Source organism: Dendrobates tinctorius, unplaced genomic scaffold, assembly GCF_039654945.1.
Source record: "Dendrobates tinctorius isolate UK_male_01 unplaced genomic scaffold, ASM3965494v1 ptg000491l, whole genome shotgun sequence".
In the NCBI taxonomy this organism is placed as follows: Eukaryota; Metazoa; Chordata; class Amphibia; order Anura; family Dendrobatidae; genus Dendrobates; species Dendrobates tinctorius.
The window spans coordinates 706,742-731,046 of record NW_027362152.1 but is presented as its reverse complement, the minus strand read 5'-3'; the positions used below and the strand labels follow the sequence as shown (position 1 = coordinate 731,046).

Below are 24,305 nucleotides of genomic sequence, written 5' to 3'. Positions count from 1 at the left end.
CCTGCTCAAAGCAGAATTTGTTAAGTCATCCCAGATGTCTGTCCAGCCTCTGTTTGAAGACTTCTATTGAAGGAGAACTCACCACCTCTCGTGGCAGCGTGTTCCACTCATTGATCACCTTCACTGTCAAATTTTTTTTTCTAATATCTAATCTGTGTCTCCTCCCATTCAGTTTCAACCCATTGCTTCTAGTCTTTCCTTGTGCAAATGAGAATAAAGATGATCCTTTTACAATGTGACAGCCCTTGAGATATTTGTAGACAGCTATTAAGTCTCCTCTCAGTCTTCTCTTTTGCAAACTAAACAATCCCAAATCCTGCAACCTTTCCTCATAAGACAGGGTTTGCAGACCGGTCACCATTCTGGTCGCTCTTTTCTGAACTTGCTCCAGTTTTTTTATGTCTTTTTTAAAATGTGGCGCCCAAAACTGGACACAGTATTCCAGATGAGGTCTGACCAAAGAGAAGTAGAGGACAATAATGACTTCACGTGATCTAGACTGTATGCTTCTGTTAATACATCCTAGAATTGCATTTGCCTTTCTTGCTGCTGCATCACACTGTTGACTCATTCAGTCTGTGATCTATTAGTATACCCAAGTATTTTTCACATGTACTGTTGCTTAGCCCTATTCCTCCCATTCTGTATATGCTTGGGAGGAATAGGGCTAAGCAACATGGAGGTGTCTCGCACGGGTTCCAAGTCCCAGTCCGCGCGAGCATCCCTAGTCTGTTCCCTCTGTCGGCGGCCTGGTCACCATGCCAACAGGTGCCCACAGCAGTCGGGACGCTCGCGTCTAGTGGCTGTCAGAGGGGGTCTATTAGACAAAGCGACATTCTCATCCATTCTCATCCAAGTTGTCCTTTAAGGGGACATGTGAGTTCGGCTCTTCCACTCTAGAGGTTCAGGTTTGCATGGATTCCGGAGCAGAGGGCAATTTTATGTCTTCCGCCTTCGCCCAACGGCACGCAATACCCTTGGTTTTGCTACCTCAGCGTGTCACTATCAGAGTGGTGAATGGAGCGACACTACCCTCCCAGATTATCCACCAGACTGCACCACTGAGTCTCTCCGTCTCCATCCCATCAGGAGACGTTATCCCTCCTCGTGATGCCCGAGGGCATCGATCAGGTCCTCCTAGGGGTCCCCTGGTTGCGTTTCCACTCTCCTCATATAGAGTGGTCCTTGGGAAAAATTCTCAGTTGGAGTAAGTCCTGTCAGGGTAGATGCCAGAAGAACTGCGTACAGGTCACAACCACAGAGGTTCCTGCAGATCTTTCCTCGCTCCCCAAGCACTATCACCAGTATGCAGACGTTTTCTCCAAGAAAGCGGCGGAGAGCCTTCCACCGCACCGTCCCTATGACTGTCCTATTGACCTCTTGCCCAGTGCGGAGCCTCCTCGGAGTTGAGTTCATCCCCTATCTCTCCCAGAGACCGAGGTCATGTCTCAATACATCAGGGAGAATCTGGCAAGGGGATTAATTAGGAAGTCAGTATCATCAGCGGGGGGATTCTTCTTTGTCCAAAAGAATGGAGAATTACGTCCCTGCATTGATTACAGGGGTCTTAACGCCATCACCGTTAAGAATAAGTATCCTCTACCCCTGATATCAGAACTGTTTGATAGATTACAAAGGGTGAGGGTTTTTTGCAAGCTGGATCTGCGGGGGGGCCTATAACCTGATACGCATCCGTGAGGGGGACAAGTGGAAGACTGCCTTTAACACCAGGGATGGCCATTATGAGTATCTAGTCATGCCCTTTGGGCTCTGTAATGCTCCTGCCGTCTTCCAAGACTTTGTGAACAATATCTTTCGAGATATGCTCTCTACCTCGGTGAATGTCTATCTGGATGATATTCTCATCTTCTCTCCAGATATGGACTCCCAACAGAGAGAGGTTTGCAAGGTCTTCGACCGCTTACGGGCAAATTCCCTCTACGCCAAGTTGGAGAAGTGCTTGTTTGAGCAGGAATCCTTGCCTTTCCTGGGCTATATCATCTCTGCCCAGGTTTTGGCTATGGATCCTGCCAAGCTGCAGGTGGTAATGGACTGGCAGGAGCCCCACTCTCTCAAAGCAGTGCAGCGCTTTCTGGGGTTCATAAACTACTATCGCCAGTTCATTCCCCACTTCTCCACCTTGGTAGCTCCCTTGGTTGCCCTTACCAAAAAGGGAGCTAACCCCAAGTTATGGTCGGACAGGTCTCCAAGGCCTTTTCCTCTATTAAGTCCCACTTTGCTAGCAATCCCTGTTCTGATTGAGTCACCGTAGGACGCAAAAATAGAAATGCTAGCTAAGTCCAGAAAACCAGAGAAGTTGGCAGCTATCGGATTGCAGACCCCTGAACCTATCAACACAACTAGCAGTAGCCGTGGGGGGCTCCTACGATGCCCTAGGCCCCTCGATCACAGCCGGAGGACTACATAGCCTAAAGACAGAAAGGGAAATCTAAACTGCCCCAGAGCAGACCCCAAAGCAAAAGGCAGCCCCCAACATATAATGACGGTGAAGCAAGAAGAAAGAACAAAACACAGACAGAAAGATAGACTGAGCAAAGATGGGGCCCACGATAGCTTTAGATAGGAAAGGACAGGAAGGCTGCTGTCTGCAATCCGTGAAAAACCCTATGAAAATAAGAGCCAGCAACTGACAGTAAAAAAGGCCCTGAAGACGCTAGGCTTCAAAAAAGCTATGTCAGTACTCAGGAATATTCTGAAGACAGAGCAACAGACAAAAGGAGATTCAGCTCACCCCAGCAGGGAATGGCAGAATCCAGAAAAGCAAGGAAAACAAAACACTAATGCAAAAAGGCAAAGCAGAAATCTTAGCTTTAGATGAGCAGGAATCAGACTGGTTTCCTAGAAGTCCACAGAGAAATCACCCGCAGGCCAGAAGGGCGTCGGCAGCCTTATATCCAGTCATTAACTCCACTCAGCCAGTCATCATCATCAGCCCCAGGTGTTTGACAATCAGGCTCACTACCTTTCTTCACCAGAAGAGGGAGTTCCTCGGGCCTCAGTAGTGAAGGGGAAAATGAACTCCCAACAGTACCTCCCCCTTGAGGAGGGGTCACCGAACCCTCAACCACGCCACCAGGGCGATCAGGGTGAGCCCGATGAAAGGCACGCACCAATCTTTTGGCATGAATATCAGAGGCAGAGACCCAGGAATTATCCTCCTGACCATAACCCTTCCACTTAACCAAATACTGGAGTCTCCGTCTAGCCAGACGGGAATCCAGTACTTTCTCTACCTCATATTCCATGTTACCTTCAACCAATACAGGGTCTGGAGGTGCAACCCCCGGAACAACAGGTTCAACAAACCTCTTCAACAAGGATTTATGGAACACATTATGGATTTTAAATGTGACAGGAAGAGCCAAACGAAAAGAGACCGGATTAATAATCTCCAAAATCTTGTAAGGTCCAATAAATCTATGCTTAAAATTAGGAGAAGCCACCTTTATAGCAATATTTTTTGATGATAACCACACCATATCACCAACCTTAAACTGGGGACCAATGGTCCTATGTCGGTTGGAAAACCGCTGGGCCTTTTCCTGGGAGAGAGATAACTTATCCACCACTTGGTCCCAGATCTGGTGCATTCTCTCCACCACAGTGTCAACACCTGGGCAGGCAGAGGGCTCCACCTGCCCTGAAGAAAATCGAGGATGAAACCCAAAGTTACAAAAAAAAGGTGACATCAAAGTGGCAGAACTAGCTCTATTATTTAAAGCAAATTCGGCCAAGGGCAAAAATGAAACCCAATCATCCTGATCAGCAGAAATAAAACATCTCAAATATGACTCCAAGGTCTGGTTTGTTCTCTCTGTCTGCCCATTGGTCTGAGGGTGAAAAGCAGAGGAGAAGGACAACTGAATTCCCAGCTTGGAACAGAAAGTTCTCCAAAATCTAGACACAAACTGGAGTCCTCTGTCAGATACAATGTTCTCAGGAATCCCGTGCAAGCGAACCACCTGTTGTAAAAACAGGGGCACCAATTCAGAGGAAAATGGCAACTTAGGGAGTGGTACAAGATGAACCATCTTAGAGAACCTATCACAAATCACCCAAATAACAGTCATCCTTTGAGAGACAGGCATATCAGAGATGAAATCCATTGAAATATGGGTCCATGGCCTCTTGGGGACAGGCAAAGGCATCAACAACCCACTAGAGCGAGAACACGATTTAGACCGGGAGCACGTCCCACAGGACTGCACAAAATTCCTGGCATCACGAGACAAGGAGGGCCACCAAAAAGACCGACTCACCAGATCTCTAGTACCAAAAATGACCAGCCAAGATGGCCAACCAGATGACCAACCAAAGCAGAGCAATGAACGTCAGACATCACTCTCTTCTTCCACTGGTCAGGAACATACAACTTTCCACTGGGACAACGCTCAGGTTTGTCCTCCTGGAACTCTTCCAGAGCATGTCTCAAATCGGGCGAGATGGCAGAAAGAACTACCCCTTCGCCTAAGATGGTAGCAGGCTTGGTCACCTCAGGAGAATCAGCAAAGAAGCTCCTAGAGAGGGCGTCAGCCTTGACATTCTTAGTTCCAGGAAGAAAAGAAACCACAAAATCAAAACGTGTAAAAAACAAGGCCCACCTAGCCTGTCTAGGGTTCAAGCGCTTAGCCGACTCTAGGTAAATCAAATTCTTGTGGTCAGTGAGGACCACGACTTGATGTTTAGCTCCCTCCAACCAATGTCTCCACTCATCAAATGCCCATTTCATGGCTAACAGTTCCCGATTCCCCACATGGCTGGAACCCTAGGAGGTAGCGACCATGCTATTTTAGAATTTTGGATAACTAGAGGCGGAAGACCTGTGAAGACTCAGACGTCAAGGTTAGATTTCAGAAAGGCAGATTTTAAGGGATTCAGAAAGATAATTGGAGGGATCCAATGGCTGGATATCCTTAAAGACAAAAATGTCCAGGAAGGATGGGAAATCTTGAAAAATGAAATTCTCAAAGCACAGTTGTTAACAATTCCAAAAAGAGGGAAGAATAGGAAGCACTTAAGGAAACCAGGATGGATGAACACAGAACTTAAGCACATGCTAAAAAGGAAGAAAAAAATGTTTATAATATGGAAAGAGGGAGGCATATCTAAAGAAGAATATAATGCTGTCTGCAGAACCTGCAGGGCACAAATCAGATTATCTAAAGCTGAAAATGAATTGAGGCTTGCAAGAGATGTCAAAAGCAATAATAAAGGATTTTGGGGGATATGTCAAAAGTAAAAGAAAAGTCAAAGATGCCATAGGATTTTTACAGGATGAAAATGATGAAATGGTAAGACAGGATGTTGAGAAGGCTGAACTTTTAAATTCCTGTTTTGCATCTGTTTTCTCTCAGAAAGGAAATGTAACATCAACTGTTATTCACTGTCCTATTAAGGGAATAGAAGAATCCAGGATATCTGTAAACAGAAAGATAGTGAGGAAACACTTAGCTAACCTAAATGAATTCAAGTCTCCAGATCCAGATGAATTACACCCCAGAGTACTGAAGGAGATAGCAGAAGAAATTTTTGAACCCCTCTCCATAATCTTTGAAAATTCTTGGAGAACAGGAGAAGTGCCAGAAGACTGGAGAAGAGCAAATGTTGTTCCCATCTTCAAAAAGGGGAAGAAGGTGGACCCAGGCAACTATAGGCCGGTGAGTCTGACTTCTATACCAGGAAAGATCTTTGAACAAATTATTAAACAACATGTATGTCAATACCTGGATAAGAATGAAGTGATCAAACAGAGTCAGCATGGGTTTGTAACTAATAAGTCATGTCAGACTAACTTAATTTCCTTCTATGACGGAATCACTGATTGGGTGGATCAAGGAAATGCTGTAGATATAGTATATCTTGACTTCAGCAAAGCATTTGACAAAGTCTCTCATACAATCCTTATTGAAAAAATGATTAAGTATGGAATGGACAAGGCAACTGTTAGGTGGATTCATAACTGGCTTAGTGATCGGACCCAAAGAGTGGTCGTAAATGGCTGCACATCCAGTTGGAAGAATGTCTCAAGTGGGGTACCACAGGGCTCTGTCCTGGGCCCTGTATTGTTCAACATCTTTATCAACGATTTAGATGAAGGAATTGAGGGTAAACTGATTAAATTTGCTGATGACACAAAGCTAGGAGGGATAGCTAATACTAGAGAAGAGAGAGAGAGGATTCAAAAAGATTTAAATAAACTGGAGAAGTGGGCAGCAACTAACAGAATGGTTTTTAACAGGGAGAAATGGAAAGTACTACATCTGGGCAATAAAAAAAGCATATACAGAATGGGAGGAATAGGGCTAAGCAACAGCACATGTGAAAAAGACTTGGGTATACTAATAGATCACAGACTGAATATGAGTCAACAGTGTGATGCAGCAGCAAAAAAGGCAAATGCAATTCTAGGATGTATTAACAGAAGCATACAGTCTAGATCACGTGAAGTCATTATTTCCCTCTACTCCTCTTTGGTCAGACCTCATCTGGAATATTGTGTCCAGTTTTGGGCACCACATTTTAAAAAAGACATCAACAAACTGGAGCAAGTTCAGAAAAGAGCGACCAGAATGGTGACCGGTCTGCAAACCCTGTCTTATGAGGAAAGGTTGCAGGATTTGGGAATGTTTAGTTTGCAAAAGAGAAGACTGAGAGGAGACTTAATAGCTGTCTACAAATATCTAAAGGGCTGTCACATTGTAGAAGGATCAACTTTATTCTCATTTGCACAAGGAAAGACTAGAAGCAATGGGATGAAACTGAATGGGAGGAGACACAGATTAGATATTAGAAAAAACTTTTTGACAGTTAGAGTGATCAATGAGTGGAACAGGCTGCCACGAGAAGTGGTGAGTTCTCCTTCAAATGGAAGTCTTCAAACAGAGGCTGGACAGACATCTGACTGGGATGATTTAGCGAATCCTGCTTTGAGCAGGGGGTGGGACCAGATGGCCCAGGAGGTCCTTTCCAATTCTACGATTCTATGATTCTATGACATCATAGTTACGTTCAGATGGAGAGAACTTTCGGGAAAAGAAAGCACAGGGATTCATTTTAGATGTCACAGGATCCTTTTGGGACAAAACAGTTCCTGCACCAATCTCAGAAGCGTCCACCTCTACCTGGAACGGAAGTGAGACATCAGGTTGCCGCAAAACCGGGGCGGAGGTGAATCTTCGCTTCAGCTCCTGAAAGGAAGAAACAGCCTCCGGAGACCAATTTAACACATCAGCACCCTTCTTAGTCAAACCAGAAAATTTTGCTATAAATTTCCGATAAAAATTAGTAAAACCCAAAAACTTCTGGAGGGCCTTCAAAGAAGTGGGCTGAACCCAATCGTAAATGGCCTGTACCTTGGCCGGGTCCATTTCAATAGTTGACGGGGACAAAATAAATCCCAAAAAAGAAATCCTCTGTACTCCAAAAAGGCATTTAGATCCTTTGACATACAGGGAATTCTCCCTCAAGATCCGGAACACAGTCCGAATATGTTCCACATGAGAATCCCAATCCTTGGAGAAGATCAAAATGTCATCCAGATAGATAATCAAAAATTTATTGACAAAATCTCGGAAAATATTGTTCATGAAGCACTGGAAGACAGAAGGGGCATTAGTGAGCCCAAAAGGCATCACCAGGTACTCAAAATGTCCCTCCGGAGTATTAAACGCCGTCTTCCACTCATCCCCATGCTTAATGCGAATAAGATTATACGCCCCCCTGAGGTCAAGCTTGGTAAACCAGCAAGCACCTTTAACTCTGGAGAATAGATCAGAAATCAGGGGTAACGGATACTGATATTTAACAGTAATTTTGTTGAGAGCACGATAATCAATACAAGGTCTTAATGATCCATCCTTTTTGGCTACAAAAAAAACCCGGCACCTAAGGGTGACGAGGATGGTCTAATATGACCCTTCTCCAAAGCCTCCTTAATATAGGATCGCATAGCCTCGTGCTCGGGTACAGATAAATTGAAGAGCCGACACTTGGGAAATTTACACCCCGGGCTCAGTTCAATTGCACAGTCATAACTCCTATGAGGAGGCAGAGACGCAGACTCATTCTCACTAAATACATCATAAAAGTCCGCCAAATAATCAGGAACATCATGCGACTGAGGAGAGGTGGAAAACACCGGAGCCTCACTAAAGGCACACCGACAACCCCAACTCACCACAGACACAGATTTCCAATCCAAAACTGGATTATGAATTTGTAACCAGGGAAACCCCAGAACAATAGTATCATGCAGATTATGTAACACCAAAAACCTGCAATTTTCTTGATGGTCTGGGGCGACCCGCATTACCACCTGGGTCCAAAACTGAGGTTTATTTTTAGCCAAAGGAGTAGCATCAATCCCCCTCAAAGGGATAGGCGTCTGCAGAGGTGTCATCGGAAATCCACAACGTTTAGCAAAATCCAAGTCCATTAGGTTTAGAGCTGCTCCCGAATCCACAAAAGCCTTGGCGGAAAATGTGGACAGGGAGCAGATCAGAGTAATAGCCAGAAGAAACTTAGGTTGAACACCACCAACAGAAAATGTGTGTGCAAGGCGTTTCTCGCGTTTAGGACAGACAGAAATAATATGCAAGGCATCTCCACAGAAAAAACACAACTTATTACGCCTTCTGAACTCCTGACGCTGCTCTCGGGAAAAAACTCTATCACATTGCATAGGTTCAGACATCTGTTCAACAGGTGGCAACACCTCTCGTGCAGCTCTGCGTTCACGCAAACGCCGATCAACCTGAATGGCTAAAGACATAGAATTGTCAAGACCAGAGGGAACAGGAAATCCCACCATAGTATCTTTTACGGCTTCTGACAACCCCTTCCGAAAGAGAGCAGCCAAGGCATTATCATTCCTGGTAGTAAGGACCGCCCACTTTCTGGAATTTTTGACAGTACAATTCTGCAGAATCACGACCCTGGTTCAATGCCAGCAGGGTCTTTTCAGCCTGATCAATGGCATTAGGTTCGTCATACAACAACCCCAAGGCCTGAAAAAATGCGTTCACATTAGTCAGAATAGGATCATCTGGTTTCAAAGAAAACGCCCAATCCTGGGGATCGCCACGCAGCAAAGAGATGACAATTTTAACCTGCTGCGCGGAGCTCCCTGACGAGTTAGGCTTCAAGGCAAAAAATAATTTACAATTATTTTTGAAATTCAAAAATTTAGACCGATCACCACAAAATACATCAGGTGTAGGAATCTTTGGTTCAGCAGCATGTGAATGAGCAAGGTAGGTGGAAAATCCCCGCACTTCCGCAGCGAGCTGCTCCACACGATCAGACAATTGCTTTATCTCCATTGAGAGAAAAAAAAATTCCCCCTACGGCCTCAGAGATATAGAGGAAAAAATATACACACTTTTTTTTTTTTATACAATTCTTTCCTGCAATTGAGTACCCTAGGATCTGAGGTATGGCGGGTGATTCTGTTCTGATTGAGTCACCGTAGGAGGCAAAAATAGAAATGCTAGCTAAGTCCAGAAAACCAGAGAAGTTGGCAGCTATCGGATTGCAGACCCCTGAACCTATCAACACAACTAGCAGTAGCCGTGGGGGGCTCCTACGATGCCCTAGGCCCCTCGATCACAGCCGGAGGACTACATAGCCTAAAGACAGAAAGGGAAATCTAAACTGCCCCAGAGCAGACCCCAAAGCAAAAGGCAGCCCCCAACATATAATGACGGTGAAGCAAGAAGAAAGATCAAAACACAGACAGAAAGATAGACTGAGCAAAGATGGGGCCCACGCTAGCTTTAGATAGGAAAGGACAGGAAGGCTGCTGTCTGCAATCCGTGAAAAACCCTATGAAAATAAGAGCCAACAACTGACAGTAAAAAAGGCCCTGAAGACGCTAGGCTTCAAAAAAGCTATGTCAGTACTCAGGAATATTCTGAAGACAGAGCAACAGACAAAAGGAGATTCAGCTCACCCCAGCAGGGAATGGCAGAATCCAGAAAAGCAAGGAAAACAAAACACTAATGCAAAAAGGCAAAGCAGAAATCTTAGCTTTAGATGAGCAGGAATCAGACTGGTTTCCTAGAAGTCCACAGAGAAATCACCCGCAGGCCAGAAGGGAGTCGGCAGCCTTATATCCAGTCATTAACTCCACTTAGCCAGTCATCATCATCAGCCCCAGGTGTTTGACAATCAGGCTCACTACCTTTCTTCACCAGAAGAGGGAGTTCCTCGGGCCTCAGTAGTGAAGGGGAAAATGAACTCACAACAAATCCCATTCTACATCGTCCCGAAGTAGATAAACCTTTCATCTTGGAGGTAGATGCCTCTTCCGTCGGTGCTGGAGCGGACCTATTCCAGAAGGACGCTCAGGGTCAGAAGCACCCCTGCTTCTTCTTCTCTAAAACTTTTTCACCGGTGGAGAGGAACTATTCCATCGAGGACAGGGAGTTACTAGCGATTAAATTGGCCTTCTCGGAGTGGAGACATATCCTGGAGGGGACTCGGTTCCCTTTCCAGGTGTTCACCGACCATAAAACCTTGGTCTATCTCCAAACCGCCCAGCGGTTAAATTCTCGCCAAGGCTGATGGTCTCTCTTCTTCTCCCAGTTCCACTTCACCCTACATTTCCTTTCCGGTGAAAAGAATGCTCTCTCGCTCCGTGGTGTCAGAGGAGGAGGAGCCTCGGTTAATTGTACCATCTGAGAGCTTGAGGACAGTGGCTCCGGTCGCCCTTGAGTCTCACCCCCGGGCAAGACTTTTGTCCCTTCCCGTTTGTGTCCAGAGGTCCTTTCTTGGGCTCACGCGACCAGGGTGGGTGGACACTTTGGTACTAAGCAGACAGCTGAGCTTTTGGCAAGGACGTACTGGTGGCCGCATATGGAATGTGACGACAGAGACTATATTTAGGCGTGCATCTCCTGTGCCAAGAATAAGTCTTCCCGGCAATGACCTGCTGGGTTACTTTACCCCTTACCGGTGGCGGACAGGCCCTGGGAGATGGTTGGCATGGACTTTGTGGTGGGTCTACCCAAGTCCAGTGGCAGCATAGTTATTAGGGTGGTCACCAACCATTTTTCTAAAATGGTGCACTTGGTGCCTCTCTCTTGGCTACCTTCCGCACGGGGCCTGGCAGTGTTGTTCATTAAACATGTTTTCTGGTTACACGGCATGCCAGACAAGATTGTCAGCGACTGGGGTCCCCAGTTTGCGTCTTGGTTCTGTAGAGAGCTCTGTCACTTGCTCAGTATTGAGCTGAATCTCTCCTCGGCCTATCATCCCGAGATGAACGGGTTGGCAAAGAGTGCCAACCAGACCCTGGTCACATATCTCCGACATTTTGTCTCGGCCAGGCAAAATGACTGGGCATCCTTGTTGCTGTGGGCAGAGTTCGCCTTGAACAACGCTGTGGCCGATTCCACCGGCGAGACCCCCATTCCTCCTAACTACGGCCAACATCCACGTGTCCCGGTGCCCATGCCCGTGTCATCTACAGACACTGGGCGGTGGAGGCACGTGATACTTGGGACCGCACCTAGGATGCCATTCGGGCTTCTAAGGAGAGAATGAGGGTCTCCGCGGACGGCGTCCTGCTCCGACCTTCTCCCCTGGCAACTTAGTGTGGCTCTCCACCCATAACATCAGGCTGCGAGTCGAGTCCACTAAGTTCGCTCCTCGCTACATTGGTCCCTTTAAGGTCCTCGAACAGATCAGCTCTGTGGTCTTTCACCTGGACAGCATGAATCCCGATCCTTGCCTTCGGCTGTCTCCCATTCCTCTCCGGCCGCAGTGGACCCTGCTCAGCAGACTCGTCGATCTCGGCGCTCTGCTCAGACTAGCACTGTGAGTTTGGTTGCTGCTGCCACCTCTGGTCCAGCTACAGCAACGCATGCTGGTCAGCAGCAAGCTACTTCAAGGACTGAGTCCTTTTTTCAGCCCACTGAGCATGCCCTTGGGCCAATCTCTCATTGGAGATCGGAGGTCACATTCTCAGGTCCTTCTCCAGCTCGGATAGGACCATCAGGAAGGCCCCGGAAGGATGCTGCTATAAAAGGTTTGCATGGCCGCTCGGCCATGCGCTAAGATAGACTTTTGTTGAGACTTGTGTGAGTGATGATGGATGCATGAAACTGGTGACTGACTCATTAAGACTCCCTCCCTTTGATACGTATGTGTTAAGGTTAGTTTAGCTTGAGTCAGCGCCTCATGGTGGCAAAGCATGTGCCACAGTGCTCCAGTCTAAGCACAAAGGTTAGCGCCATAGTGCCGCCATATCTCCTGTACCTCTGGGCGGTACAATTCTATCCGCTGCACCCTGTGACAGGGCACAGCATTTTCCTAGCGTCACTCTCTAGCGCCGTAGCGGTCTAGAAGGACTCTGACTCCGTGCCTCTGAGCAGAGTTCTGTGACCACATCGCTTGCGCTCATATCATATTAGTGCGACCTTGTGAAGTAACAGGGTTCGCCTTGTACACTCCAGGTGAGGTAAGCCGAGCGTGCTGCTATCCGCCATTACCTAGCAGCAGGTTACATCTCTGCACTGTGGACCCCGGGCAGCGAGCGCACCTCTTACCATCATTATTATTTGGTGCATTCCGCTAGCCCTTAACACTGAACACTGCCATGTGCCCAGACAGTAGTGTACAATCGTATGTAGGGTACAGTGCGAAGCTGGAAAATAATTTGTAAGATCCATTTGTTTCCTATTATCCTTTGTGAATAATTCCAAAGTTATCACCACATAAAGTGACACACGTCAGATATTAATAATGGGGCCTGATGACCTATGGAACCAAAAATGTTCCTAGTTTAAAGTTACTTACTATTTGAGTTATGGTATTTACTGCTTCTCTGATTGTCTGTTTGCCTTAAAAGTATTGCAGAAAGGTAACAAAGTCTTCATCATTTGTCCTAACTCACTATTTGTCTTATCTAATTTTAATTTATTTTATGTGTGATGTAACACTGTAGAGTAGAGTTCTCTACTTTTTATTTTTTTCCTATGTTTACCCTTCCTTCCCTGTAATATTATTATGAAAACTTAATAAAAATTATATAAACACGAAAAAAAAAAAAAAAAAAATGGGGCCTGATTCAGAACACAAAATGTCACCGGCGATGGCGGCGCCTGCGCAGCAGCGTCTATAAGAGATCGAGGTTACTGGACAGGCGCTGCTGTTGACATTTTGCTGGATGTAATTTTTTTTTTAAGCCTCACAATAGCCACAATATTATAGGCATTATCACCAATAATATCAATGCTATTATATGCATTATGTAATAATGGGGGCAGGTCAGTGAGGGGTCAGCGACCTGTCATTAGCCAATACAGATGAATATGTGATCAGAGCACCACATAAAGCCCCGCCCACAGCCACACCCACAGCCCCGCCCCAGAGCACGAGAATATCATTCACTGAAAACTACAAATACAGATTAACCCCTTAAGGCCAAGCCACTTTGTTGGTTAATGACCAGGCCTTAATCTTGAAATCGGACCACTGTCACTTTATGTGCTTATAACTCTGGAACGCTCCAACGGATCCCGCTGATTCTGACATTGTTTTTTCGTGACATTTTGTACTTCATGTTAATGGTAAAAAAATTTTGATATAACTTACGTTTACTTATGAAAATAACGGAGATTTGTCAAAAATTTTGAAAATTTAGCAATTTCCAAACTTGTAATTTTTATGCCCTTAAATCAGAGAGTGATGTCACACAAAATAGGTAATAAGTAACATTTCCCACATTTCTACTTTACATCTGCACAATTAGGGAAACAATTTTTTTTGTTAGGAAGTTATAAGGGTTAAAAGTTGACCAACGATTTTTCCAACAAAATTTACAAAACCATTTTTTAGGGACCATCTCACATTTGAAGTCACTTTGAGGGGTCAATATAACAGAAAATACCCAAAAGTGACACCATTCTAAAAACTGCACCCCTCAAGGTGCTCAAAACCACATTCAAGAAGATTATTAACCCTTCAGGTGCTTCACGAGAATTGAAGCAATGTGGAAGGAAAAAATGAACATACAGTTGTGGCCAAAAGTATTGACACCCCTGCAATTCTGTCAGATAATACTCCGTTTCTTCCTGAACATGATTGCAAACACAAATTCTTTGGTATTATTATCTTCATTTAATTTGTCTTAAATGAAAAAACACAAAAAGAATTGTCCTAAAGCCAAACTGGATATAATTCCACACCAAACATAAAAAAGAGGGTGGACAAAAGTATTGGCACTGTTGGAAAAATCATGTGATGCTTCTCTAATTTGTGTAATTAACAGCACCTGTAACTTACCTGTGGCACCTAACAGGTGTTGGCAATAACTAAATCACACTTGCAGCCAGCTGACATGGATTAAAGTTGACTCACCCTCTGTCCTGTGTCCTTGTGTGTACCACATTGAGCATGGAGAAAAGAAAGAAGACCAAAGAACTGTCTGAGGACTTGAGAAACCAAATTGTGAGGAAGCATGAGCAATCTCAAGGCTACAAGTCCATCTCCAAAGACCTGAATGTTCCTGTGTCTACCGTGCGCAGTGTCATCAAGAAGTGTAAAGCCCATGGCACTGTGGCTAACCTCCCTAGATGTGGACGAAAAAGAAAAATTGACAAGAGATTTCAACGCAAGATTGTGTGGATGTTGGATAAAGAACCTCGACTAAACATCCAAACAAGTTCAAGCTGCCCTGCAGTCCAAGGGTAAAACAGTGTCAACCCGTACTATCCGTCGGCGTCTGAATGAAAAGGGACTGTATGGTAGGAGACCCAGGAAGACCCCACTTCTTACCCTGAGACGTAAAAAAGCCAGGCTGGAGTTTGCTAAAACTTACCTGAAAAAGCCTAAAATGTTTTGGAAGAATGTTCTCTGGTCAGATGAGATAAAAGTAGAGCTTTTTGGGCAAAGGCATCAACATAGAGTTTACAGAAAAAAAAAAGAGGCATTGAAAGAAAAGAACATGGTCCCTACAGTCAAACATGGCGGAGGTTCCCTGATGTTTTGGGGTTGCTTTGCTGCCTCTGGCACTGGACTGCTTGACCGTGTGCATGGCATTATGAAGTCTGAAGACTACCAACAAATTTTGCAGCATAATGTAGGGCCCAGTGTGAGAAAGCTGGGTCTCCCTCAGAGGTCATGGGTCTTCCAGCAGGACATTGACCCAAAACACACTTCATAAAGCACTAGAAAATGGTTTGAGACAAAGCACTGGAGACTTCTAAGGTGGCCAGCAATGAGTCCAGACCTGAATCCCATAGAACACCTGTGGAGAGATCTAAAAATGGCAGTATGGAGAAGGCACCCTTCTAATATCAGGGACCTGGAGCAGTTTGCCAAAGAAGAATGGTCTAAAATTCCAGCAGAGCATTGTAAGAAACTCATTGATGGTTACTGGAAGCGGTTGGTCGCAGTAATTTTGGCTAAAGGTTGTGCAACCAAAGTATTAGGCTGAGGGTGCCAATACTTTTGTCTGGCCCATTTTTGGAGTTTTGTGTGAAATGATTAATGTTTTGCTTTTTGCTTCATTCTCTTTTCTGTTTTTTCATTTAAGACAAATTAAATGAAGATAATAATACCAAAGAATTTGTGTTTGCAATCATTTTCAGGAAGAAACTGAGTATTAGCTGACAGAATTGCAGGGGTGTCAATACTTTTGGTCACAACTGTATAACTTTTTTTCCCAAAGATTTTACTTTGGACACAATTAATTTTATTTTGTCAAGGCTATCAGGAGAAAATGAAGCACAATATTTGCTGTGTAATTTCTCCTGAGTACACCGATACCCCATGGGTGGAGGAAGACCAATCTTTAGGCGCACGGCAGTGCTCAGAAGGGAAGGAGCATCATTTGAGGTTTTGAATGTTAAATTGGCTGGAATCGAGATCGGACGCCATGTCGCATTTGCAGAGCCCCTGATGTACCTAAACAGTAGAAACCACTCACAAGTGACCCCATTTTGGAAACTAGAACCCCAAGGAACTTATCCAAATGTGTGGTGAGCACTTTGAACCCACAAGGGCTTCACAGAAGTTTATAAGATAGAGCCGTAAAATTAAAAAATCATATTTTTTCCAAAAAATGATTTTCACCCCCAATTTTTATTTTCCCAAGCGTAACAGGATCCCAAAAGTTATTGTGCTACTTGTCCTGAGTACGCTGACACCCCATATGTGGGGGTAAACTACTGTTTGGGTGCATGGCAGAGCTCGGAAGGGAAGGAGCGCCGTTTTGGAATGCAGACTTTGATGGAATGATCTGCGGGCGTCATGTTGCGTTTGCAGAGCCCCTGATGTACCTAAACTGTAGAAACCCCCACAAGTGACCCCATTTTGGAAACTAGACCCCCCAAGGAACTTATGTAGATGTGTGTTGAGCACTTTGAACCCCCAAGTGCTTCATAGAAGTTTATAACGTAGAGCCGTGAAAATGATAAAATGATCTTTTTGCCCCCAAATTTTTATTTTCACAAGGGTAACAGGAGAGATTGGACCCCAAAAAGTTGTCCTGAGCGCGCTGATATATGTGGGGTGAACCACTGTGATCGCCTTACTGCGATCTCTGGGAGGCAGAATGCACAAATCCACAAACGGTGAAGAATTGGTGTTACTTTTTACGCCGTTCCTCGTGCGGTATTAGTGATGTGGCGGCTTTATTCTTCGGGTCACCACGATTACAGCGATACCAGATTTATATCTTTTTATGTTTTGGTGTTTTTTACACAATAAAATCTTTTATAGAGACAATAATTATTTTTGCATCACTTTATTCTGAGAGCTGTAACTTTTGTATTTTTCCGCTGATGGAGCTGTACGGCGGCTCGTTTTTTGCAGGACAAGATGGCGCATTCAGTGATACCATTTTTATTACCATTCGTTATTTTATCGTGTTTTATTCCACTTTTTCCAAGCAGTATGATGATATCGCTTGGAAACAGTATTATTTGATACTTTTTGTATTATTTTTTTTTAATGGCGTTCACTGAAGGGGTTAACTAGGGTGACACTTTTAGAGATGGGAATTTTTATGGTTGCGGCGATACCAAACGTGTGAACTTTGTTTATTTTTATTTTTTACATAAAAATGTGTATTAGGGGATTTTTTTTTTTTTTAATTATTTTAATTTTTTATTTTAAATATAATTTTTAAAAATCTTTTTTTTGCCTAGTTCCTTTATGGGACTTTCACTTTTCACTTTGGTTGCAGGTATAATACATCGCACTGCTCCAGCATTCTGATACCATGCTGTGAGTCACCATGGCAGAGATCGGGCCCTGCGATTACATCACGGAGTCGCCGATCTGAAGGCAGAGGGAACCCCCGACCCTCTGCCTCCCCCTGAACGCTGCGATCGCAGCAATCAGGGGGTTAACAGCCAGGGGTGGACGCGGACGCCGCTCCTGGCTGTTAGTGCAGGAAGCTCTGCCACCGGCAGCGCTGAGCTCCTGCACTGACCGGGCGGGAGATGTTTACACTCGGTGACGGTTTAAATGCAGGATGGACACAGTCCGTCATGGTGCGGGAACTGACATCCTGCCATGATGGACTGTGCCCATCCTTGGACGCTAAGGGGTTAAACAGTAAACCAGAGTTGCCCTCATTTATGGTGGAGCATTGGAGCTACTATGGATCCTGAGCAGAAGATTAGAGAAATAATATTGCTCCCCATTTCAGGAGAGATTGTGCAGTAATCTGAATTCCTTAGGATCAGAAACAATGTAATGTATGACGTGGAGTGACTCCATGACACCAGGGCTGGAGCCAACACATCTCCTGCAGGCGGGAATAAATGTATATTACAGCCATCAGCCACGTACAGCTTAGAGATCTATCATGGCACGGGTGGAATGTTTGTCCTGGAGATTATCACAATCCTCCCGGAAGTTAGTTGGTTTTAATACAAATTGAAAAGTCAGGATAAAGGGAAACTCTGCTGTTATTGGACAGAAATTCACACTTGGCCTCACTGCACATTTACTGCTGTCCATCATAAAAGGGAAGTTTGGCCAGAAAGACTGGACCTGGTCTTGTAGGGACCATGAGACATTCAGCAGCACAGAAGGGAGAGAAGATTCATCCGATAAGATCTCAGGGATCTAGGAAGCCACCAGCATCATTACCCTCCGCTTTCTCTTACAGGCCCAGCATAAGATTTTTCTACAAGTGATTTTCTATCTTGTCAGCACATTCTACGTACGCTGTCATTTGGCTTTATAGTTACAGATCTGGGCAGGTAACGGTCAGCGTCTCCTAATGTGAAGGAGAGAATGGCTAATGAAATCAATTATTAACCCTTATATAAGTCAGTTCAGATATGGTGAACCAAGATGGCGTCTGTGTCTTCAGACAACACCCTGGAAGGAATCCCTGGAATGCAGAAGCTGAGATACTGGATACCATATATGGAGTGAAGCTGAAATGGACCCATCATAGACTGACCCTGGCTACTCAGGAGATTGTGTGACACCCATCTCCTGTCTCTTTGTCTTGAGAACAATCTTCAGTTGTGTGCAAGTCTTTGCTGAGAAAGGAGTAGACATCTAACTCTGTGCTCGGTGTGACTCTTTAAGCGCACACTCGGCCTATATTGGGTCAGGTACAAGCAATCATATAGAGCTCGCATTAAGGGATCACCCTCACACTAATCCCAGGGGGTAGGTGGATCCTCCAGGTTGTAAGTTCTATACAAAAGGACTTTCAATGCCCAAAGTCATTTGAACAGTTTTGGGTGGAGGAGAATGTTGTGGTCTAGAGGCAAAATGGTGATCATGGTAATACGGCCGGACTACACCACCGATAAAGCAGCCACAGCCGGTGACTGAGAGGGATCTGTGACTTCTCTGCATTCAGTGGTTACTACTCACCTGGGTAGTCATATGTGAGAATCTCCTCTTTACACCACTCATCACACCTCACACATGTCTCTGTAGGATTAATATGGGTCAGATCTTCACCCTGAAACAAATATTGTAAAAGTCACAGACAGATGGAGAAGTCCCATCTATGATCAGCTCTAATCCTGCCATCTCCACCGCTCTCATTACACAAGTATAAAACATATAATACTGGTGGATAAAACAAGACTGAGCACAAGACCTTCACAGCCGTCTACACATCATAGGGGAGATCTCCTGACACCTTCTCTCCATCTACCTGATGATCCTGAGGAGCACTGGGATCTTCTTGTTTACAGTCCTGTGGAAGAAGAGGACGGGGACATCTCTCTGGTGTTGTCCTCTTACTGGATAGATCTGGAGGAAACACATACAGGGACTGAATTCATTCTCTACATACAGATAATTATAGGCCGTGTGTATTTAGTCCTGTCTATTACCTGGAGATGTGAGGGGCTGGGGAACCTCCATTATGACGTCCTTGTACAGATCTCTGTGTCCTTCTAAATACTCCCACTCCTCCATGGAGAAATAGACAGCGACATCCTGACACCTTATAGGAACCTGACACATACAATGATACCGTCATCCCCCCGATTCCTTCATAGTGTTACTGTACAGTCATGGCCAAAAGTTTTGAGAATGACACAAATATTAATTTTTACAAAGTCTACTGCTTCATTTTTTCTAATGGCAATTTGCATATACTCCAGAATGTTATAAAGAGTGATCAGCTTAACAGCAATTACTTGCAAAGTCAATATTTGCCTAGAAAATTAACTTTATCCCCCAAAACACATTTCAACATCATTGCAGCCCTGCCTTAAAAGGACCAGCTAACATCGTTTCAGTGATTGCTCCATTAACACAGGTGTGGGTGTTGATGAGGACAGGGCTGGAGATCAATCTGTCATGATTAAGTAAGAATGACACCACTGGACACTTTAAAAGGAGGCTGGTGCTGGGCATCATTGTTTCTCTTCTGTTAACCATGGTTATCTCTAAAGAAACACGTGCAATCATCATTGCACTGCACAAAAATGGCCTAACAGGGAAGAGTATCGCAGCTAGAAAGATTGCACCTCAGTCAACAATCTATCGCATCATCAAGAACTTCAAGGAGAGAGGTTCCCTTGTTGCCATAAAGGCTCCTGGGCGCCCAAGAAAGACCAGCAAGCGCCAGGACCGTCTCTTAAAAGTGTTTCAGCTGCGGGATCGGCTACCAGCAGTGCAGAGCTTGCTCAGGAATGGCAGCAGGCAGGTGTGAGTGCATCTGCACGCACTGTGAGGCGGAGACTCTTGGAGCAAGGCCTGGTCTCAAGGAGGGCAGCAAAGAAGCCACTTCTCTCCAGGAAAAACATCATGGACAGACTGATATTCTGCAAGAGGTACAGGGAGTGGACTGCTGAGTACTGGGGTAAAGTCATTTTCTCTGATGAATCCCCTTTTCAATTGTTTGGGACATCTGGAAAACAGCTTATTCGGAGAAGACCAGGTGAGCGCTACCACCAGTCTTGTCTCATGCCAACTGTCAAGCATCCTGAAACCATTCATGTGTGGGGTTGCTTCTCAGCCAAGGGAATGGGCTCTCTCTCAGTCTTGCCTAAAAACACAGCCATGAATAAAGAATGGTACCAGAATGTCCTCCAAGAGCAACTTCTCCCAACCGTCCAAGAGCAGTTTGGCGATCAACAATGCCTTTTTCAACATGATGGAGCACCTTGCCATAAAGCAAAGGTGATAACTAAATGGCTCAGGGAACAAAACATAGAGATTTTGGGACCATGGCCTGGAAACTCCCCAGATCTTAATACCATTGAGAACTTGTGGTCAATCATCAAGAGACGGGTGGACAAACAAAAACCTTCAAATTCAGACAAAATAAAAGCATTGATTTTGCAAGAATGGACTGCTATCAGTCAGGATTTGATCCAGACGTTAATTGAGAGCATGCCAGGGAGAATTGCTGAGGTCCTGAAGAAGAAGGGTCAACACTGCGAATATTGACTTGCTGCATTAACTCATTCTAACTGTCAATATAACCTTCTGTTACTCATAATATGATTGCAATTATATTTCTGTATGTGATAAAAACATCTGACAAACACACATAAAAACCAGAGGCCAGCAGATCATGTGAAAATATAATATTTGTGTCATTCTCTAAACTTTTGGCCATGACTGTATAATGTCCCAGCATTCCCAGCAGTGTCACCTCTCCAGTCAGCAGCTCAATCATCTTGTAGATGAGTTCTAGGATCTTCTGGTCATTGATGTCCTCATGGATCAGGGGGTGAGGTGGAGGCCCCGTGATTGGGCTCAGGGGTCTTCCACATCCCTCAGACACAGGGTCCTGACAGCGATCACTAGAGGTCTTCTTCACCACTGTGTAATCCTGGTTATGGAGAGACACATTAATAAATCTCACTACAGACAGTTCCAGAGTCCTCACCTCTCCAGTTCTGTCCATCTGTTATTCCCATAGATAAGAATGATGTAATGTGACGTCATCAGGATCTCTCACCTCTCCAGTGAGACGGAAGAGGATCTCTAGGGTGAGGTGTAACATCCTCTCCGCCATCTTGTCTCTGTCCATATCCATCCTTGATGGGTAAATCAGGAAAATTCTCTTCTGTAGAAGATCTTCACTGAGAGGATCCGATATTGTAGAGACCTGAATGAGAAGAAGATGATCCGATGTAACATCATAAGAATCCTGTGTAATAATACAATTACTGGAGATAATAAGGGAAACATATGAGGAGATTTATTATCTTACAGGGTTTAGTTTTCTTCCCTGACATCTACTAATAAAACCTATATATTTAGGCCACAGACAACAAGCAGTTTCCTCCTCGGAGTCTGCAGCTGAACACGTTCCTCATAGACTCATCTTCCATAATGCTAATTCTCGTCTCATTACCGACACTGGAATCGGCATTAGCAATACTGCAGGAGATATTCATTACACGCGACATGAGAAATAACTCCTTCATGATGAGGACGACATCTTCATCTTCTACTGCGGCTCTAGAGACAGATGTGGCCAGAGTCGGTCACTGACTCCATCCCCACCGGCCGTCTATATGAAGGTTTCCCGTCTTCCCCGCACTGGAAGCTTCCATCACGTTAGATCTCAGCTCTGAGTCACACACAGAAGTTTGAGGCTTTTAGAAAATATTTTTTGTTTCCACAAACACAACGGCCAGAAATGATCTGATCCCAAAGTCTCCATGTACAGTGATTTATGGGGATTATTTCTGGCCTTAGACTTTCCTATATTACAAGAAAAACTCCAGAAAAGCCGATATTAAAATGTTTCTAAAGAAAATTGGCCCCAACAATTCTTGTAAAAATAAAAAAGCAGAAGACACATTTTATAATTTGTAACATGTTAAACATTTATTACAAAGAAATGAATCTTTTTGGTCCCCAGAACATAGATGTACACCGCAGGGACGGCACAGAGGAGGCTGCAACAAAAACCCTGAAAAGCAAACATGGCATCTAAGAAGGTGTGACAGAGTTTGGCTGAATGCCCCCCGCCTCCAAGTACTCGATAGTATGGGGCGGCCTAGTTACTCCGATACTTACATGCCTAATAATGGGGTCTGGGCTGCAATGTATGAAGGTCTATTAGGCCGGGCCAGAGGCAACATCCAATAAGTTACCTTATAACGCCCCCATACACATTAGAGTAAAGTTCCATGAACGCACTGATTTTGGGGGGTTTGGCCGACCATGTAATGTATTTGGGGGCCTCCCGACAGATGATTAGGAAAAAACACCGTGTGCACAACTGTGGTGGTGCCGAGGTAGGTTCCCAAACCATATATAGTATAATGAAAACCTGGCACTCAACTTAAATGGAACAGTTTATTTGTAGTACCAAACAAGACCTTCATCAGTTACTACAAGGTGAAGAAAAAAATAAAACAAAATAAAACAAATGAACAAGCAAAGTGTAACCATAAATAAAGTATATAGAAAACTACATTAATAAATGGATTCTGGTCATAATAATATAAATGGAACATCCAACTCAGTTAGGGACCAAAAATATATTCAGTGGTCAGATCAGAAGGAATAGCTGAGGATTAGGACATACCGTGCTCAAAGATTGTCTGTACTTGGATTGTCTGTCCCTGTAAAGCCTTAAGGAAGATGAGTGATGGTGTTAAATGAATCTCTATTCAGTAGTGAATGAGGTGACACTGCAGCCTGATACACACCAAATGTCAGTGTGCTGCTGGAGTCTGTAGGGCAGATAGAATATAGACTGCCGTTAGCTGGCGGTAAAGTGTTAAGTGCCGCCAGTAGTAAAAATGTCATAGTGTAAATGAAGTTTTACCTTCTCTGTCTGGCAGGGAAAGCGCAAGCCTGGTCCTCCTGGAGGCTGTGTTCCACAGGTTGTGCTGAGATAAGAGAAGACGAGGCGGGACAAAGCCCTTGACAGGCACGGAGGTTGGGCCAATGGGCGAGAGCTAGGTTGTGACGTCAGAGAAAGAGAATGGCCATGTGCTTCACCTCTCTGAAGAATGCATATTACTGCAGTGTGAGGGCAATAAAATGAGACAGAGGGGATATGTGTGAGGTATTTCTTAGCGGTCCTACCTCGGCACCACCACAGTTGTGCACACGGTGTTTTTTCCTAGATGTATCTCCCTTACGTGTCTGCACACTGTCTGGTCATGACCTCCTCCTCTACTTTCTCCTACAACATTGATGAGACCTCAAATATTTTGGCTCAATCAAAATTCTCCAGTGAATTCGTAAAGGTACCACCCCGCGAAACATGGGGCAGAGACCTTGAGCGAGAACTTCGTCACCACACCAATCTCGAGTTGCACTGCGCCACTCTCTCTGAGTACCTTCGGGTACAAAGAATTCCACGGGGCCTTCGAGTCTCACTCCGTCCAACACTCTTCCGTGACACCCCGGAATATTGCACTAGATATGAACAAATTCTTAATAAATGTTCATTTGATTAATGACCCTCACCATAGAACACCTACAGAAGGCCATTGAAACTATCACAGAGAAGATCAAGAGTTTTGAATCACAACTATCCACCCTCGGTACCCCAGATGAACTGAGTACACTAAAGGCTCAGATGAAGACCCACGTGGATCCACATCGTAAGGAAAAGGAGAACAGAAAACGCATCAAATTTACCAGGGACGCTGAGGACTATCAATCCAATAGTCTCTATAGATGGCAAGACTCCCACTCCCGCCGCGCTACCAGTCGTCAGACCACACGTACCTCTACAGATTACTCTACTTCGGGGTCCGATCAGGACCAAGGACCTTTCCCATCCAGTTCAACGAATTTTTTAGGACAGAGACGCCGCTTTCCTCAAAGAAGAAGACCAGACGGGGGAAGGGGCGAACCACAAAAAAATC

General features: G+C 44.7%; 1 protein-coding gene across 1 annotated transcript in view; it reads right to left on the bottom strand.

Moving 5' to 3' along the window:
* Window positions 1-24,305, bottom strand: part of LOC141078022 (uncharacterized) — a 53,786-nt gene that overhangs the window by 21,392 nt on the left and 8,089 nt on the right. Inside the window, exons 3-7 of the mRNA XM_073564820.1 lie at window positions 21,425-21,574; window positions 21,116-21,295; window positions 19,341-19,464; window positions 19,160-19,257; window positions 18,871-18,961 (exon numbers count right to left, since the gene is read on the bottom strand). Of these exons, the coding sequence (XP_073420921.1) occupies window positions 18,871-18,961; window positions 19,160-19,257; window positions 19,341-19,464; window positions 21,116-21,295; window positions 21,425-21,574 (643 nt within the window). The remainder of the gene's footprint in view (window positions 1-18,870; window positions 18,962-19,159; window positions 19,258-19,340; window positions 19,465-21,115; window positions 21,296-21,424; window positions 21,575-24,305) is intronic.